Here is a 21,498-nt window from a genome sequence, read left to right as displayed (position 1 = left end):
TAGCACATCCAACTGCAGGCAATGAAGCTCAATGTGTTCATTACAATCTTCACCACAGGCAAAATCACAAGATGGGAACAATAGGGAGGGAACAAACTAAAAATAAAATGACAAGACAATGCTGGATAAAATTTTCAGAAGACTTTGGCTATGGAATTTTACACTTTGGTCATGATATGTCTCACAAAACAGAACAAAGCTAAAGAAACAAAATTTAGTAAACATACTACAGTAACTGCGAAACAGGGAAAAAAGAATCTGAGCTGATCTCCAAATTAAATCTAGGAACAGTAGATTCAGACATGATTCTGATTCTACCAAATAGTTGTCAGATTGTGCTACTTCTCTTTGTGTCTCCAAAAATGGACTTACAGGTATATTCTTTTGCTTGCAAAGAAAGAAAGGAGCTTTGTCTGTAGCTGATGAAGGCTAATACTTAAATCTGATTTTTAGTTTTTTGTCTGTTTTTAAAATTTACATACATAGCAACATTTCAACATTTTAATATTTTATGTGATGCATCCAAAGGAGTTTTAACCCAACATTTCCCACTATCTTTAAGTAACTTTATAACTTTAGTCCTCAATGGGGTACCCATGATGCTTCCTTCCATATCTCATTTTGTTAAGAAAGAAAAAAGTTTGTTCTTTTTCCTAAAAGGGAAACACAATATCAATCTCCAAGTACAATCTTTATTTCCAGTAATGTTTCTAGGTATCACGTGAGCCTCACAGTTATTCTTAGAAAGTAAAACTGATGGACTGCAGTATTTTGCTTGGAAATAAGATCCACCTATCCAGAAAAAGACAAATGTGACATGGATGGTGGTGGCAGGAAGAAGCATTCTAGAAAATTAGAAGATTCAGGAGCACACCTTTACCAGTTTTTGTTGTAAGAAATAGCGTGTCTGTAACTTGTCACATTCACCAAGGTGCTCCAGCTATTTAATGATAGTGTCCATGACACATTCTCAACATTGTAAATGTTTGATCCCTGCTTGAAAACCATACAGCCTACACAACACTTTGTAGGGGAAAATATATATACATATACTTACTATGGCTTCATAAACATATCCTGATAACTCATGTCAGGGAGGATTGTAGAAGAAAGTACAAGCCAATAGTAAACATGTGAAGAATGTGCCATACCTAGTTCATATTGATGTCACTGAGATGAAAAGTCCACTCTTAGTTTGTACCACAACAGACTGCAAGTCAGGTTGAGTTCTTCCATCATATGAAGAATCTGTACATATTCAACTTAGCAGCATAAGAAGAAATTCTAAATAGAAACTTCATCCTTATTCTTTATGCTCAGAGATGATATTAAAAACCCTTGATCCACATTTGAAACAAGGTGACTTGACCTGCAATTCATGGACTAATGCATGGAATGGAATGCAGATTTTACAGTTCTCCAAATTTTGCACTGTGGCAAACATACCAAAACATGTGAAAAGATTCCTATTTTAGACAAATACACATTTACCACGTGTACACTGAATAATGTGATTCTGCTCCCTATAACCTCAACTGAAAAAATATAAGAATTGTGTGGAATGGTCTGCCGTTTAAGAGTCTTGTTATATTTGTATGAAGGCTTGAATTTCAAGAATAATTATAGATGCAATTCTTTTCATCTGAATGATTACAGTTGTCAAAAAGCATAGCAAGGTCTTATGGCATGTCTATAGATTCTAGACTGGGTCACTGATTCAAGGGAAAAGCTCAGCCTCGTCAGCCAACTTTTCCCCAGTGCTCATCATCCCACAAAAAGACACAGATTTGTACAGAGATGATCTCAAAGGTTCTCTGTTCAGAGAGATGGGCTTGCATGCTTCATAATAAGTGCATGTTTTAAAAAATACTTTGTTAAGGTTATGTTTTCAATCGAGTGCCTGTCAAGAACACATACATTTTTCTGATTTTTTTTCCCCTACAGACTGAAAATTGACCAAGTTTGACAAAATCTGTCATGAGTAGCTGGGAAGTTGCTGACAGGTTCAGCAAAATCTGCTTCCCAATGCTGAAAGAAAGGAATATCAGGCTGACAGATTTGTTTCTCTACTCCCTGTTATCTACCAGGCTGGCATGAGAAACAGCTGGGCTGCCAAAGGCCTTTTTATGCTGCCCTGTGCTTTGGCTCAAGTTCAGGGTTTTGTAGGTCTTTTGGCAGGCAGTTATAATTGGATCCTTACCTGCCCTTTGTTCAGTGTTCTTTGTTTATGTGTAATTGTGCCCTATATTTTTCCAGTGACATATGAGACACTCTGTGGCATGAAATTTAGTTCTCAAATAAAAAAATGGGGGGCAGAAGTTGAGCCCATGTTTCTTTCAGCATCTAAGTATCCCAGATTCCATACAATATCTAAAGGGCCACATATTCCCCATCCCTGGATTAAATTGAAGGAAGTTGCTCCCAGAAGTTGGCGATACATGCATGTATCTTTCTGATTATAAAGTTTTCAAGTTATTGGATTACAACATCCAACAGATGTTCAGAATGTCACTTCAACAATCTTCAAGGTATCATTTGGCTCCCCTTATGTGATCCCTACCCCAATTGGCCCCCCATCTCACAACTTGAAATCCAAAACTAATTTCTAATTGAAAAGTGGCAAAGCCCCAGGTAAAGATATGATTTTGCCAGAATTGCTGAAAATAAATCCTGATTGGTGGGCCTCTGTGTTCGCCCCTGGTTAACTGCCATTAATAACTCTTTATCTTTCTCCAAAGAGGGGTTTAATTCTATCACTCTCCCATTATATAAGAAATGGTCAAAACCCAGCTATTGCTCAATTAGCTTATTGTCAATAATTAGCAAACTCTATGTCCAATTTTTATACCATTATCTTTCAGATTGGGTGTATTCAGAGAATACGTTAGCCCCTGAACAAGCAGGTTTTAAGTTAGCTAAGTTAGCATATTCCACCATGGATTAATGTACAATTTTGCACCATTTAGCTGAAAAATACTCTAGCCCTACCAAAGGTGCCTTTTATGTTGTCCCGTCCCCCCCCCCCCCAATTTAAGGGCTGCTTTTGATTCAGTTCAGGCTGATTATTCCTTACATCAAAATATTAAAAATGTAAATTAGAGGCAAATGTAAAGGTGATTTAACCACCCCCATCCCTATCCTCAGAGAAGTCAAACATGGCTGTATCCTTGCCCCCTTCTGTTCAACTTCTATATAAATGATATTCTTGTGGCTCTTTCTAAGCCAGAATTTCACACACACCCCAATATTTGCTCACATTCCTATTTCAATTCTCTTGTATGCAGCGCATGCAGCCATCTTATCTGTGACTCAAGTGGGCCTTCATAGATGCCTAGCTGCTTTAGCACCCTATTGTTCTAGGGAATTTCTTGAAATTAATTGCTCAAACACTAAGGTTCTAGTTTTCTCTAGAGTGCCCCTTAAGTTGCCTATTAAATGGAAAATCAACACAAGAACCAATTGAGCAGGTTAAGGACTTCAAGAACCTATATGCATCTACTTCCAACCCTCCACCTGCTGGAAGAACTAACTGAGTGAGCTTTCATGAATGCTCCAAAAATTTCTAACTCAATCTTAAAATAAGCTAGTCAACACAGCAATACTTATATTCCTGCAGCAATAAAATTGTATAAAGCAAAGATCCTGGCCTTGTTGTTACATGGTGCACAAATTTGTGTTTGTAAGGATGCCCCTACTCTAGAAGCAGTTCAGTCTAAGTTCCTGAAAAATATATTCCATGTCCCTCACTCAATCCCCTTGTTTGGCTAGAGCTTGGCTGCATTTCTCTTGGGGTCCATCTGAGACTTTGCTGTCTCAAGTTTGGGCTGAAACAAATAATTTAAGGCAAGTCTCTGGTTCACTTCACCCCACTGGATAGGTTTTCCTCATTCCTGAAGAGGCAAATTGATTCTGACCTAGGATACTGTGGTCTCTTACTCCAGGCAATATCGTCTCTTGGCCCAGAAAAGGCCTTAACTGAACTTAAACAGAGTATTTATAACTACAAAAATGACAGGGTGAAAATCATCCATCCCTATGATGGCACAATTGCAGACTCTCCATGGATGATTCCTAGCTACCTCTATAACATCCTACATGTTTCACATAAGATAATTTTTACCTTGGCTTGAATTGGCACACTACTGATTATAGAAACTATAGGCAAACATACTAGTCTCCCATACAACAACTGTATGTGTATCTCCTCAGATACAGACATTGAGTCAGTAATCCATGTATTGCTGCATGGCTTGTTGTACTACCCATTGTGTCTGGCATGCATAACCCCAAATATCAGAAATTTTAGCTATCTTTCTGATCAAAAAATGACAATCTTCCTTCTACAAGACCTATCGTGGACAACTATAATAAAGGTTGCCATGTTTCTAGCAATAGTTATGACTTGCAGAAACAGGGTGACATGCTCTTCTCTTTATTAATGGCTTCAGGTTTGGTTTTTTCCTGTATGTTAATGCTTGCATTTGTGTTTTATTGGCCTGGGCTTCAACATTATTCTTCATATCCATTCCTTGCATTATCGGTACTGTGTGCCATATTTTTAGGGCCACAACTCTTGTTTTTCTTGAGCTACCTTGGTACTTCTATCATTTGTCTAGAAAGATATTTGCTTTGAACAACTTTAAATAAAGACTTTCCCAGTGATAAAGTGCATGTTAAGTCCAGATTCCATGGTGTGACCTAACTGTGAACTTTCTATTTCTTTTTTTTTTTTTGGTATAAATTTTTATTATTACATAATAGACAGATTTGACTTCCAGTATCCTAACAGTAAAAACAAATATATACGTAAATAAGCTGCTATTTCTATTCTACTTCTTAAATTATTAAACACCATTTCTATCTTCTGTTGTCTTGCAGTAAATAGTATCTCTTGTATAAATATCTGGTTTAAGGACAGTGGTTCTGGGTATAATGCAGAGGATTTAGAGCAGTGTTTCCCAACCTAGGCAATGTGTAAATTTCAACTCCTAGAATTCTTAGTAATGGCCATCCTGGCTGGGGAATTCTGGGAGTTGAAATGCACATATCTTAAAGTTGCCTAGGTTGGGAAACACTAATTGAGAGCATTTAGTAATGTGCTATCAAAGCAGTTGAGCCAATCAAACTGACGAGCCACCTTTTAATTCTATTCTTATATAGAGCTTGTTCGTAATGGCTAAATCTTAATTTGGTCTCTTCATTGGAAGCTGTTGTGCCAGAAATGCTTGTTCAATTCTAAATAGTTTTTGGAGACTGAGAAACTTGAGATATTTTTGCAACCTTAAAATTGAGAATCCAGCGTTCAGACAAAAGGGTAGCTTGTGCACATTCTGACTTTACAGAAATGAAGCACTTTGTTTTCTTCTTCTTTATTCTGGAGTAAACAATTATAATGCTGTCTTTCACTATTGCATTTCCTTTTCCTCTCTAAATCTATATATTTCACCTATGTGGCCCTGTATTTTACAAACTTTTTGGTGGACAGAAATTAATGTTTTTTCCATTTCTATGGAATGTTTTTCTACTTGTCATTTGGTGAACTCTAAACCTCCTCAGTTGTCATACCATATGTGAGACTGAGACATTGGTTATATAATGTCTTCAGGATGCCTCTGAATACAAGCTACTCCATTCTGAATTCAAGAACCAGTGTGGTGTAGCAATTAAGGTGATGGAATATGGCTTGGGAAACCAAAGCTTAAGTCTATCTTCAACCATGGAAACTCAATGGATGACTTGAGTTTCACTTTCTCTTAGTTCAATCTACCTCAAGGTTTGTTATTGTGAGAATAAAATGAAGGGAAAATTCTCCATTCAAGAAGGGATGGATAATAAATATAACAAACTAAAAAACACTGGTGTGGAAAGAAGGACTCCTCATGTCCTTCTTGTAGTCTTTCTATATTTGTCTGTTCAGCTACTGTGGGGAATAGGACTTTGGTTTGATCCATCAAGTCCCTTCTAATGTTTTCATGAAAAAGAGACAAAAGGACCTGTTAACTCTTGTCAGAAGTATAAAATACCTGAGCTTTAGAGCCTGGTATCCTACAGTATCTTACTATCAGGGCTTGATATTGTAAGCAAAGTCAAAGTTGCCCTATTTCCTGTCCCTGCCCAACCAAATAACTCTCCATAACTGAATTAAGGAGAGAGGATTGGGGAAGTACAGACACTAATCCATATCAAGTCACAGAAGTAGAGGTAATCCTGTTTAAGAATGAATTCTGTTCCCAAGGTCTGTCCTTAAGTTGAATTTGCATGTAAGCCGGAACAGTATTATTGTATAATACTGTATAAAAAGTATTGTGTAATGAACTCAAACCATTATGTATTTAACTTGAATCACTGTGTATTTAACTCGAATTTTGCTACAATAGGCCCTGTTCTTAACTATGGGTCATCTGTAAATCAGGCATTCTTAACCCAGGGACTATCTGTATTTGTGAAATATACTAATGCATATATTGATCTCCCCTAAAAACTCTCTCCCCAAAACTATATTAATTTGAAAGCAGATCTTACATTAATTCATGCTAAAAAGGTTGAAAGTAACTAGAGAGCAAGGCAAGTTACTAAACATTATACCATGAATTGATTGTCCTTCTGTTTTAGAATCCTTCCTCATTATTTGTTATAGTTTGATTTCTGTAAATTTCCAAGTTTAATTCAGCTTTCTCATTTAAGCCTAGAGGGCAAGAACCCGGAATCCCTAGGGGCTGAAAGAAAATACAGTACTATTATACAAGAAAATGCATTTTAAAAATGCATTTAAAATGGCAGCCCTTGGCTAGATGAACCCTGCTTCCCTACACAAGGAAAAGAAGCGGTTGTGAAAGGAGTGGAAATATGTGCCAAGGCATTACTGGGTCACTTAAAAAAAATAGCTGTCACTGCTATTCTTGTTGAACTTGTGAATATATCTCAAATGTTATTCTCAAATTTGTCATCTTACTGCCTTGTGCTGAATCTGAGCTTGTTGGCTTGATGACACGATTCGCATCTTCATGAAGACTGCCAAACCAGTCTTTTAGACGTGATGCAAGATTTCGCAGCTCCTTGTCTGTGCAAGCTGCAAAAAGAATGACAGCAATTACATGACAGATAACATGATAAACACAGCTTTACTAAAGATTATTCTTGTTTACTGCCTGAAGAATAAACTTTGATTCAAAGACCACTGAATTCCAAAGAGAAATTGTGTAGCAGGTCAAAGGTTAAGAGTGTATCAAGAACATACAAAGCAGCAAGACAAGATTTATTATTATGCTTGAATTTTGGCTAAATGGGAGACATAATTTATGATGTACAATCTGGACACAAATCCATCTTCTGTTGCTTCTCAGTGATGTGTGGGATTTTTCTATTTTGTTTTTTTGGTAATAGGTATCACCTTTTAGGTCTTCCAAGAAAGGACATCAATCAAACAGTAGTAGGGAAAAATAGCACTGCTATTATATCCAAGACCCTGGATATAATTTATAACCTTGTTTGGTTTAGCTTAAAGTTATTGCCATGGTAATAGGAAATCTTTTAATGTAAGGTTTCATGTTTTTCAGTTTGATGGCATTTTTAAATCCCTTCTCTGTTCTTAAAGTTTATTTAAACATGTAGCAAGCACTAAAGCAAATATAAGACATAATAAAAAAATAAAGAAGTAGAAAAGTACACAAAAGCAGACACACACTTATTTGTAATCTTTAATATTGAAATATTCAATAGTTCTGTCCAGACTGACATTTGTATAGATGGAGGTAATATATTAGGAAATGCTATGTTGGTGTAATTAAAAAACAGAACAAACATGAGTAAAGCAACCTTAAATTAAAGTATTCTTCATGTGGTGTTAATTTTTCATCCAATGCTGAAAAGCTAAACTTCAGTTTTCCAGTGAGTTTTGTTATAGCAAATCTGGCAGCTTACAACAGAAATTGAATTAATTTCTTATATTGCACCATTTCATATGTCTTGGGAAAAATAAACAATAAGCTTATACTAGCATTAATTATTAAATGTTGTTTCATAATCCTTCCAGTTTCTTCAAGATCTTTCAGTCATCATTAAGAATCACATGGTTACTACTATGAGAGATAGAACATGTACCGATTTGATTATAATCCCTTCAATACAATCGACACATTGATTTATATAAAGCAATTTTAAGGAGGCATTCTACAATTTATAAATTATTTCTATAGTCAGTTCTTGATGAATTCCAAAATAAAAGGAATTTAAAAGGATTTTTACTCCATAAATAGTTCCCTGTTGATTATTCATTATATTCAAATCCCAAGTTCTCTTCCCATACTTTTAAAAGTTTTGTGATATTTGATACAGGACCCTGCTAGGTGACAGTACCAACCTGTCCTTGAAAAACTAAGAAGTTTGGTAGAAGTTGGATGGGAGACCTACCTGGAAATCCTAGGCTGTAGGCAAGATTGGAAATCTGGGGAAAATATCCCAGAAGGCAAAAGCAAACTACTTCTATATTGTTGCAAAAAACAAAAAAAAATTATATGGAATTTAGCTCAACTTAAGAGTTTTCCATTTTACTATGCACTTTACATAATATTTGATTCTAGGATATACACCATTCTTCAAACACTGTTAATTTCAGGACTGATAAAGTCAAATTTGTTTAAGAAAGAAAACTGAACTTGCATAATTTGGACTTCTGGTCAATTTTTCTTTAAAATATATTCAGCAGAAATAGGTTTCCAATCAATGATCAAGTGTCTAATCCTATGGTCTTCAATCCTCCCATTTCTTGGGCACATATTTATTCATGTTTTAATATTTGGATGATCAAGGAATGGGACAAAAGAAGGATCAAAGATCAGAATTTTATTCCCCTTCCAAATTTCAAAAGGTAAATTTTAAATACAGGTAGTCCCCAGTTCAAGAATGAGTTCCATTCGCAAGGTCTGTCCTTAAGTTGAATTTGTATGCAAGCCAGAACAGTACTATTGTATAATACTGTATAAGAAGTATTGTGTAATGAACTCAAACTGTTGTGTATTTAACCTGAATCATTGTGTATTTAACTCAAATTTTGCTACAACAGGCTCCATTCTTAACTATGGGTCATTTGTAAACCAGGCGTTCTTAACCCGGGTACTACCTGTACAGATTTGTGATGTCAATGTGAATTACTAAACACCAGGGAGAAAGTGTATTGCCTAAGAGATGAAAATTTGCTCAGTTAACTTGCACTACTAAATATACGTTGAGTTCTGAATAAGATGAATTCATGCATTTTAACTGAAAAGCATTAAAGCAATGTTTCAAATTTGGTGCATTTGAACTTCCCTCATACTTTTGCTTATCATTTTTGCTTACCTGATACTAGTTTTTTTTTTAATTAGGAATGTAGGTATGTATGTGTTATGAATGAGCTAATTCTTAGCTACATACAAAATGAAGTAATAGTTAAGGCAAATGTAAGTGTCTGAAACAGGAACAAAAACTGTAGATCGAATAGTCATTTTAATTGCAGGTATTCTGCCAAGCAGTAATAAAGGAAAATGGTGTAATGTTAAGTTGTCCTTGGATTTTTCAGAATAGGATCATAATTACATTGCTTTATTTGGTGACAGTCCTTTATAATAATTATCCCTCTGCAATCTCTTAATGGTAATATCATTTCTTCATGTTATCTAGATAAATGTGTCCACTATTCATTTCTGTTATACATGTTTATTGGGGAACATCTAATTTTTTTTTGTTATAAATTTCTGCTAAGCGATTAGTGGTCAGCAGAATCCATTATTTATAAGAAAGGACAGAAAAGATGTTCCAGCTTTTCATTATCTTTAGTGATAGAATTCACATATTGAAGCCATTTTATTATTCTTCACATGAGTTCATTCAAAAAATTAAATAACATTATTCAAATACAAAAGAAGAATTTCCTCCATGCTTCACACAGTAATCCATGAATTAATGGACATGCTTCACATAATAACTTACATTGTAGTATCTCCATTCACTGCATATTCTAATATAGTCCCTTGAACTATCTCTATACAGCCCAATGAATGTCATTGTGTTGTACAAAGCTAGGAAATTGGATTTTTATTTAGTGCAAGACACTTTTAAAAACAGTTTAAAAACAGCAAGAAAGAGAGATAGCATAGCAAAGGACAGAAGTGGTAGTCATAAGGATTATATATCAAAACCAGAATCAAATTCAATTGCATGAGCCAATACAATTAAAAGATTGTATCAGAACATTCAGAAAAATGGACTTTTATCTATGAAGCCAAAGAACTATCTTAGCAGCCAAAGAACTATCATAGCAACCACACACACAACCACACACACACACAGACATACAAGCACCTGATGGAACCCCACCCCTGCCCGTAATCAGCTAGTGTCTACAGCAGTCTTGTTCTGCATGCAGTTTGCCATAATATCCTTACAAGATTTGTAAGGAGCCTTAGACAGTGATCTAGTTTAACCCCCTGCTCAGCGCATGGTCTGCAATGCAGGACTGAAGAAGCAACCACAGAATAAGTGATCATCAGTATTAACAGGTGGTGTTCCAGCCTCTGATTAAACCCCTCTAGTGAAGGTGTGTATACAACTTGTCAAGGCATTAAGTTTTGTTGTCTTAGGAACATTTCTTCTAATTTTTATCCCCAAAAAGCTGCTCTCTAATTTTGAGCAAATGATTCTGGTGTTTTCAATAAGTATGGTTTAGTTTGCTTCATCTGTCATGTGGCCTAACCAGCACAACCAATTCAAAAGTGGCCTAACCAGCACAGAGTAGACTGGAATGATTATTATTTGACCTGGATGTATTACAGATACTTACTTTTTAGCAACAACCCTTTACTACTATCTCATGTTCAGACAGTTTATATTAAGACACTGGAACCATATGTACGATTGCCAAGCCAGATTTTTTCATCCTATACTTGGGCCTTTGACTTGCTGTATCTAAATGTAAGTACAACATTACATTAATTTGTTCGCATCTCATCTTGTTTATTCTATTTTAGTATTCCAATTTTCCAAGATAATTATGAACTTCGGTGTTAGCTACCACTTCTGACTGTGAAACTTCTGTACGCATACGTATCATTGAAAGGCCAAATACATTCCTGGCTAATTTATTCTTTTATCCAAGTCATTTATAAAAATGTTGAAATAATACAGAGCTTAGGATAGACTCCTTTTTCTTTACAGCTGTCTCATCTGCTTAAGGTGCGGGGAGGGGTACAGCTCTGTTTCTGTACATAAAGTTGTTCTATCACTCAAATGACAGGCATGCTGCCTTTGGGAAGTATGCATATGCCTTTGATTATAAGGCCACAATGGATTCCTGAAATAAGTAATAACTTAGAAACATGGGGAATAAAGCATCTTTGAAAGTATTTTTCAGGAAAAAATAAGGATTTATACTGAACACATATAATGCTGCATTGCATTATAGCCTTCGTTCCATCATACAACATTGTCCTTAGAAGCTGGAGTGAGCTGAAGACTTGGCAGTTAATACTAACCTTCCCAGGCTTCCAGATGTTTAAGGACTATGACTGCCATCAGCCTTAGGCATGTAGACACTTGATTTTTATCTATGTTTATTCCTTTCTACATGTGGACTACAAGCTGTAATAGCGGATTGAGAACTCTTTAGCTACGTCACAGCAAGTAGCCCATAAATGACACAGGCCTGTTTTATGTATAAGACTGTGCTACTTTTTATACTTTTTCAGGAGTGTTCTATGGGATTCATAAAAAAAAGCAAAGAGATTTGTTGCACTTAAATGATCTCAAGCTATTATGTGCAAAGTTAAAAAAAAAAATCCAAAAGACATAAGCATGTAAAATTGGCAAACTATAGTGAAGGGAAATGTAATTTTAACAAGTATGTTGTTTTTATTACTGAAAAGGTCATGCATTATTCATTATCCTTTATTATTAGAAACTATGCAACCTTATACTTTATTACATTCTACTCTTTATCCAAAAATAGAAATAAAAGACCTTAATTAATGAATTATCTAAGGATATCAAGTAGCCTTTCCTCTAAAGAACTGCCAGAATGGCTGATAATGGAAAGAATGCCATTACATTCTTTTTAGTTTCAGGCAAAAGTGTGTTTTAAAAGTTATGTCTTGTGTAAGTGTATAGTTGTCAATTTTAGTTATATTTTAATAATATACAGTATATCACACTATACCATTGAAATTATGGGAAAAAATGCTGAAATGAGGCTGAGTAGGAAGAAGAGCTCTGTGTGTGTGTGTGTACCAAGAAGAACTACTCTCTAATCTCAGAACAACGGATTCAAATGCTAGATGGTCTCTACCTGACCCAGAGTGAGTAGAATTTGGCATGCTGTTAGGGATACATGAGACATATAGGTGTTGACAGTTAAAGGTGGAGGTTTAGGATCCAGCTTTGGGGAAAAAGAAGAATGGCATTGCTTGAAATTACTTGAATTAGAAAAAATTGGAATAGAGTAGAGGCAAGAGAAACACTGGTTATAAATATGTTTCAAAGATTCAGCCACATTGCTGACATTCAACAAATATAAAATTTTGATCCTCATGATCCTGTTATCTTAACAGAGGATGGTCTGTTCTTTGGTTATGACCTTGATTTACATCTTGGTTCCTGTTTTCTTTGGGTCCTTGTGCATGATGGTCTGGTTCTTGACCACTGGCCATGTATGGATTTCCTGTATGCTTCAACTATTTCTTACAGCAAAGCTGTGACAGAACAGCTCATTCATTTCAGGCTGAAACTGGAAAAGTTTCAAGCACAAATCAGTTAGCATTTGATAATGATAAAACTATTGAATTGGCTCCAATTTGTCACTATTTAATTTAAATCCCACTGAACTACATTCAGCTAAGACTGAATTGAATCCATTACAATTCATATTTAATGGATTCATATGATTCATAAGTCAGTTGGATATGACACTAGCCAATGGTTTGACATTAAATGTAAGAACAGAGTAAAACCTCATGCATGTACAATCTGTCTCTTTTTGCCATCATGCAGTTTCTGTCCCAGATCTAATTACCTGGCTCTAAACAAAGTATCCCTTGGCATCTTATCTGAACTGGGAAAACTACTGTTGGCTCAAATCTTAGCTTACCCACAAACAGAAGCAACTCTCGTTTTCAACCTTTGTGAGTACATAGTTTGTCCAGTTTGAAAAGCTCAAGCTATAATTTGCCAAGAATTGGGGAGTGCAGAAATCTTGATGTGCAAAGAGGCCTGTGAAGGTAATGTTAAAACATGGTATACCTAACAAGAGTCACTTTTTTTTTTTTTTTAATTCTAACAGCTAACAAGAGCTTTTGTCCTTAATCCAAAGGGGTGTCCAACACTTTGGATTCTATTCTAAATCTTGTAAGTAGCTAGATTTTTTTCTGAGCCTGCAAATTGCACAATCCTAGAGGAAAAAGATGCAGCTGTTTTCAGCTGTTGAACACAAGTACTATATTTGCACTCCTAATGCTGCAAAGAACTTTTTTTGGGGGGGGAGTAGTGAATCCAAAGTGGTGCATAGCCCTATTTATCAAATTACCTATATCATCTTTGTTTTGGTGCTAAATGAAATTGAAATTATAATTTCTAGTTCTGCTTTCGCTGAGAATGTGCAAGTACAGAACTATTAATGGAACATCAGGCAAAAGGCAAGAAATTATTCTGGTGCTTAATTTAATACTAAATGTTGAGTCTGACAATGGGCTCAAAAATTGATGTTTCAGTATATAGTCAGGACTAAGCTAGGGCTGCACAGACGCTAAATAAATTGTCCATCTCTTTCTGAGTATTGTTTATGTAATTTTATAAACATTCATTTGTAGATCTGCCTCCCAGGAGAAACTACCATTATTCTTTTAGTGAAATTAAAGGCATGGCTAGTATCCTTGGATGAGGAATGTTTCTGTTCTTGAAAAATAGCCTAGAAGGCCAAATCAGCAGTATCAAATCTTTTAAAACTGTCTGCCAGGTTCTATATGCTTATCTGCTTACCTGCATACTCTGTTCTTTTTTGGAAAGCTCAAAGCCCTTTGGCACACACATTAAATATTATAATGGAAAGTTGAAAGTTTGGAGAATTCAGATTGTTCTTCTTCATGCTGGACTGTTCATTAGCCTAAAGGAGGAAGTATGATAATGCAAGCTAGCTCAGCATGCATTTTAATTATAATAATGGGCAATATTGGGACAGTCTGATTCTGGGATCCAGATGAAATTCAGATGAGTTTAAATGACATATTCCACATATCTATGAAAAGGACTGCAAATCAATGCTGTAATGTGTACTTATTTCAGAGACAGTGCATTTTTATTATATTATGGATTAATGGGGTCGAAGGAAATGTTCTTTCAAATCAAGCTTCTTCTTGGTCAGCTTTAGCTGAATGAAATAGAAGTACAAAACTAATTTCATGGTGTTTCTCCCTCTTATTGTACACAAAATTCCAAGGATGCAGGAGAGATGGAACAAATGTTCTGGCCCCACTTCAAACACATTTTTGTTCACAGAGAAGGTCTGTAATCATGTTTGCTGAATGCAGTTGCAGTTTTGTGCATTTCATACCTTCCTCATCAACACAAGAAGTTGACAGTAGAGGAGATGTTTGTATTCCCCTCCACAGTCAGGATATCTGGATAATCATACTTAGCAAAGGTAATTAAAGGGCCATCTGGAATCTAAGAATGAGTGCACTTTTGAACTAGGTTTTGCAATTGCTGCTGATCTTTCATGAAGTCTGGAAGTACTTCTTTTGAGAAATCCTGATGGCTCCAACCCTGGTGATGTTCAGGAAGCTAATGAAGACCTGGATGTTCTCCTAGGACTAGGAGTAGGTTGATGGTGGAGTCCCTGCTGGATGGCATTTTTTGTGTATTATATCTGTCTTCCAGCTGTATATGAATAATTCTCTCTTTTATGGCATTGTTCTTGATTTTTAAATTGTAAGATTTTTAAATTGATCAACCTTCTAGGAGCAAAGGTTTTGTTTGGGTAACTGCTTCCAATCCTCCTGTTGCTTATTTATACCTGATCCTATAAACAAAGTCAAAGAGGGTAAGAATCTGTAATAGTAGCTGTGAGATGAGTACAGTGGTTTCTTAGAGCAGTGTTTCTTAAACTTTTTGCTCTCAGGACCCCTTCCCACTTTTACAAAATTATGGAGGACCCCAAAATAGCTTTTGTTTGTATGGGTTCATGGGTAATACAGTAATATTTACTGTATTAAAAATGAAAATTGCTGCATTCACAGAATACTTATTTATCGAATCATGTAAAAATAACAATGCTGAGCCCATTAGATTTTAACATAAATAAAATATTATTCATGAAAAAAAACTTTTTTTTTTTTAACAAATAAAAACAATAATGAGAAGAGTGACCTTGTTTTAAATGTTTGCAAATATCATCAATATCCGGCAAACCATGTTGATTTTGCAGACACCCGAGAGGGTATTGGAGGACACCCAGGGGTCCTCAGACCACAATTTAAGAAACACTGTCATATAGGAAACACACAGATCTTAAGCTTATATAAAAACTGAACTTTTAAAGAAACAAAGCCCAGATAAAACAACACAAAGGCTGAGGGCTCAACTTTCAGAGAACAGCCATTTAATCTCTTTACATAATTCATGTCAGAAACTTCCAGTTAATTAATGCTGTGGGAACTCTGAAAGATATAGCAGTTTTTACTTACTCAAATATCCAAAAATCTGGATGCTAATCCCAGGCTTACATCAACTACTTTAACAAACTGGGCAGGCAGATTTATTTCGGTGTTTTATGCTACCTGCAATGGTGTGCCAGATGTTATTTTCCCCTGAGACAGTGCTTGTCTTTCACAGCTGGAGTCCCTATATTAGTGTTGCTTCTGTTAGCATGGCAATGCACTCATGGGAGTTTTCCTGCCTACAACTTTCAGAAAGTTGGAAAATGCGCAGCCGTGGGAAAATGTAGGATTGTTGTGGGTGGGTGTTCTGCCTGTCATTTTGGCAGGACTCCTGTACCTTTAGCAATTTAGGGAGTGATCATAGGATTCTGTTTTTGCAGAGCGAGAGCTCTATGAGTAGACATATCAGATATGAAAGGCACCAGACACATCAGAGATGACTGTCTATTCCATCCACATCTAAATAAAATAGAGGTAGAATATCCCTATGCATGTGTGTGGGTGTATTTGATCTATAAGTTTATGGTCAAAATATTTAAACACAAAGAAAGTAGAAAAAAAGGAAGATGATACCAAAAAACCCTGCTTTTTATATTTGAACTAAAAAAATAGTAAAAAAAGAAAAGAAAAAGTAAATTGCTTTTTAGTCATGCATTCTTCTCTTCCTTCCTAATATCCCTATATTTTAACCTTCTCTTTCAGTACAGAAAAAGTATGTTTGAAACACAGGGAATTTGAGGTGCACGGAATAAAAGCTGTTTTTCCTTTGCCCTTCAAATTTTCTTATCTCTGCAATAGCTTGTTTCGATTTTTATTCTGACTAGTTCCAGAAGGTCAGACAGAATATAATTCTTAACAATGGAAATATTACTAAGAGAGGCAGTTTGACAAAGATCAGAACAAAAGGATATACAGGTAGTCCCTGTGTTAAGAACACTGGGTTTAAGGACAGCCCATAGTTAAGAATGGAGCCTATTGTAGAAAAATTTGAGTTAAATACACGATTCAAGTTAAATACAGAATGGTTCAAGTTCATTACACAATACTACTTATACTTATGTTCTGGCTTTAAATTCAAGTGAAGGACAGACCTTGGGAACGGAACTCATTCTTAAACTGGGGACTACCTGTAAATAGCTCAATTGCCAGGGCAACTTCTAAATATGTATAATTCTAGACTTTTCATTCACAAGGTCTTCTCTGATGGAAGATAGACTGACTCATATATGTAGGGTGTTTTCTATTACCTACCATTGGCCGTGTGCCACAATTTCAGTCAAGATTTATTAAACTGCAGTATAATTCCATCAAATTAAAAAAATATATATGTGATGTATATCAATCTATTAATCCAGCTATTTCGATGGTCCTGAAGCTGTATCTATGATCGTAGTGGTCAAAAAAGTCAAGATGGTGGTAGCAGCAGCACAACTGATGTGCATGAACATTGCACACACATACAGAGGGATAGTGATTCAGTTGTGTTGTTGGGACTGCCATCTTGCCATTTTTGACTTCCTCAGCAGACACCCCTGTGCTGTTGTCGAAACAGGGTGAATTAAATGAATACTACTGTGAAAGTTAATATAAGTTTGCTGATTAAACATTTTAGCTATACCTAAGTTTATTTCCATAATATTTTAATTTTTATTCAAACACAAATATGCCTCTCTACTTAGTTTTATAAGTTATATGTAGTGAAACATGATACATAAATCTATTAATGAAAGAATTACATTTTTACTATTTATTTATTGTGCATATCATACAGAGCCAAATTATGTTTATAAAATAAAATCAAGTACAAAATGTTAGATCAAGTTCATCTATATAATTTGCCCCATAAACTTCTTCACCTAATAATCTGAAACAAACAAACAAACAAAACAGTCAAAATCAAAAACCAACAACCCCAAACAAAAAGGGACCCTAACTCCACCACTCATGCCCCAATGCTCATCTGAACAGAATTGCTTTCCCAGCTGTCTGGGAAGACTACTGCACCACACAAAGAAGTAATGTTGGGGCCACCACTGAAAAGATCTTCCTCCTAGGATGTTTGCCCTGGACAGCGTTGGAGGACACAGTCCCAGAGATAAGAGAGATGTGCCACGCTGGACTTCAGATGTTAACACTAGCACTGTGAATTGTACTCAGAAACCTATCGGTATCCAATGCAGTAACTGTAGCACTGAAGTTATGGTGCTAAAATGGTTCTTATCTATCAGCTGCTGGCTACTACATTCTGGACCAATGATAATTTTCAGGTAGTCTCCAAAGTCAGCACCAAGTGAGAGTGTCATAGTAGTCTAATTCATGGTAATAAGGAAGTGAGTCACTGTTGTACAGTCTGTCCAGACCAGGAAGGGCCATAATTTGAAGCTGGGCAAAGTCTTCTACCCACTGCTTCAGCAAGAGCCTTTACTCTAGAATAACCTCCAAATTACAGGCCTGACCCTTCAGGGGATATACAGTGGTACCTCGGGTCACGAACGCTTCTGTTCATGACCAATTTGGGTCACGAACAGCACCATTCGCAAAATTTTGCTTCTGTTCATGAACTCCGCATCGGGTGACGAACAGGATCTGCGGCCATTTTCCCTGCCGTGACACGTGGTCGTGGCTTCCTGTAGGGAGGGGGACTCTTCCTCCAAACAATAACTGCCTTCCCACCCGCCTTCCTGTCCTCCACGCCTCAAGCAAGGTTAGTGTTCTCTCTCTTCGTACTGTACTGTACTTTGTGTCATATTTTTGTGGTTAAAAAAAAAAATACATCTGGTTCAGAATGGATTAACCGTATTTACATTGAACCTTATAGGAAAATTTGATTCAGGTCGGGACCAAAATCGGTTGGCGACCAAATTCGTAGGGGTCAGAATGGATTAACCATATTTACATTGAACCTTATGGGAAAATTTGATTCGGGTCACGACCAATTTGGGTCGCGACCAGAGTCGCGGAACGAATTAAGTTCGTGACCCGAGGTACCACTGTATAACCCTGACCAGAGCTACCACTAGAAATGGAATTCAGAAACATTGTTTACAAATTAGCATCTGTAATCTTTTATCTTCCTTTTAATTGGTTTTATTGTAAATTCTTGTTTTGATTGTTGTGAGCTACCCAGAGTCATTGGGTGTCAGGCAGCATACAAGTTTAATAATAAATAAATAAAAAATCTTTCTGGGATTCGATTTGAGCCTGTTTCCCCCTCCTCCACAATTCAGTGCTTACAGCCTCCAGACACTGCATCTCCAGCCCAGGCTTACTGTAGGTTGTGATGTATAACTGGGTATCAGCAACATGCTGATAATCTAATGATACCACAAACTGACAGATATCCTCTCCTATAACTTCATATGGGGGAAAAAGATCAGGCCAGTAGTACCCATGGTCTCAGTAGTTGCTCCATCCGCCATTATAAACTACTGGAACCATCCACTCAAGAAGAAGTGGAATCATCAGAAATTCCCACCTTCAGATCTTACAGATAATTCAGAAAGTTGATGGTACTGAATGTTGTCAAGAGGTCTAATATAGAGAACATGTCCTCCTTTTTGTCCTCATGTCCTCTGTCCAGTAGGCATAGCAATCAAATATTGTCAGGCTTTTTGAGTATCTCTGGTTTTTTGGGGGGAAGGGGGAACTGTTTTCACAACAGTAGTCATTGAAACTTTCATGTACTGTGACCTTGTAAATTGTCTGCTTCTTCCTTTCCCTCATACATCAACAGACTTGTCAGCCTAGATCTATGTTATTTATTTCCTGATTCCAGCAATCAGTTTCAATCCAGCTCCTTCCAATCCATGATCACTGTAGTCTGTATAGCAGATGACTCATCATACATTTCTATGGTGAAATTTGAAATATATAGATTTTTGTGGAATCTATATTATTGCTAGCATATGTTCTTGAACATAAAGATTTGTTGGAAAAATATTGTGATTGAAAAACCAATCTTTCTGATACTGGAAAAAGGAACTTCATATACATGTAGGCTTAAGTATACTTTTTGCAGTTTTTCACTGTAATTTTTGTTCTGGATGCCAAGAAAGTTAAACAGCGAGTGTGTCTTCCTTTTCTCCCTATTTGTCCTTCTCTAGATCTTAACCCTAGTCTAATAGGAACAGAGGTGTTCATTCCCAATGCAGTTGTGGTCCTGTGTCTAAGTTTTCTGAACCCCATCTAAAAAGGATCCAGACACCCTTCATCTATCATGTATCTGTAGCTTCAGCCCTACCACCTCAACCACCTTCCTTAAAAAGGGTAGATTGGAGGTTGACAATAGTTGCCTAAATAGTTGCCTAAACTGTAAATTATATTTAAAATATAGCTTTTGGATGTTTAAGTATGGGCTTTAACTTTTTTAAAAAATCTTTAAATGTGTATTAAATTAGGACTGTTCTTCATTGATGTTGTGAGAAGGCAGGGAGAAGTGAGGGCCTCAAACGAACCATGTTTGCTAGGGGAGAGCGCTGTGCACCATGGGGCAGCCTTGGGGGGACGGCAGGAGGGAGGATGGGCAGAAGGCACACTCGCACCAGAGTGGAGAGGGACGGCAGGAGGGAGGAAAGACTGCAGGGAAGAGGCACGATCGCACCAGAGTGAAGAGAAACGGCAGGGGGCGGCTGTCGGGTCAAGTGGGGATTGGAATGTGTATTGCGCTGATTGGATTCGGAAAGTGGAATGTCTGCGGTTTTGCGGTTAATTAGCGGCGCTCCGGGGCAGTAAAAAAGGTGAGATTGTGAGCCAAGCCCTCGCAGGAGGGGGAGGACAGATAGGGGGTATAAAAACCTGTCAGACCTTGCTTCGGGGTTCCTCCATTGCTGCGGGAGGGACCCACCTTTGCAAACGTGCCCAATAAAAACTTCTGTCTACTGGATAACCGAACCCGTGTCTGTCGTTTTCTGACAAAATTGGCGAGCCAGCCAGGAGTCCTCGACGTGGACCGGACTGTGGGGAACCGGTGAGTAATCGGCCGTAACACCCCGTTGAGGTGTCTCCCGTTTTCCCCGGAGTCGGGTCCAGGACGGGACTCCAATCGCCAGTCAGACAGAAGTAAAGAGGAAGTCGGCTGACGAGGAGACCTCCGGGAGGTCTGGTGAGTACAGCCTACCCATAATCTCGGGGAGATTAGCGTGGTTACGAGGCGTTGGACGCCGCAAGGGGACAGAAGAGTCCGGGACCTTCTGTAAGGTGGGAAACGTAGTCAGGAAGGATGGGTAAGGCGCAGAGTAAGAGTGTAAGGCCAGGGGCCAATGGGAAAAACGCAGTAGGGGGAATCCCCACGGATTCTCCATTAGGACAATTGTTGCAACAGTGGGAGACACCCTGGTTGTGTCCATTCACCAGGGGTCTGGAAAAACCGACCATGATAACTTTGTGCACTAAAGAATGGCGAAAATATCCACTAGTGGACCCCGAATTCCCCTACCATTGGAATCCCCAGTAATTACTGGGTGACCCAACAAAAAAACTACATTGTGGAACATAAAATGTTAACACAGGAACCCTATGTGGAAGTCTGGTTCCATGTTCATTGGGAGGGGCCTCGACCCAAGTTAGCCAAAATTTTTGTCCAAAAAGAACAGGAGGATGAGGAGGACCTCTGGCTGACTGGACCCCAATGGGGGCCGCCACCTCCTCCTCCTCCTCCTCTTCCTACCGCTCCCCCTCCGGCGCCCCCACCCTATCCCGGGCTGCGGAAAGAGCTGGACCAGCTGAACCAAGACATCCAGAACTTGCCCTTTATTCTAAGGTCGGCCAGTGCCTTCCCCGTCCGGGAAGTCCCGAACGGAACGAACGCACAGGGGGTGACCGT

General features: G+C 37.4%; 1 protein-coding gene across 3 annotated transcripts in view; it reads right to left on the bottom strand.

Annotated features, from left to right (window-relative positions):
• The window catches only part of SPOCK1 (SPARC (osteonectin), cwcv and kazal like domains proteoglycan 1), a 524,632-nt gene that overhangs the window by 27,068 nt on the left and 476,066 nt on the right, over nucleotides 1-21,498 (bottom strand). For all 3 annotated transcript variants that reach the window (XM_088133786.1, XM_088133789.1, XM_088133787.1), the window contains exon 7: nucleotides 6,953-7,069. In XM_088133786.1, coding sequence (XP_087989912.1) covers nucleotides 6,953-7,069 — 117 coding nt within the window. The remainder of the gene's footprint in view (nucleotides 1-6,952; nucleotides 7,070-21,498) is intronic.

This window comes from Python bivittatus, unplaced genomic scaffold, assembly GCF_059951505.1.
Source record: "Python bivittatus isolate LINGU-HERP-01145 unplaced genomic scaffold, Pbiv_v1 ctg000080_np1212, whole genome shotgun sequence".
Lineage (NCBI taxonomy): Eukaryota > Metazoa > Chordata > Lepidosauria > Squamata > Pythonidae > Python > Python bivittatus.
Note: the sequence above shows the minus strand (reverse complement) of the source record. Positions and strands in the feature narration are given on the sequence as shown.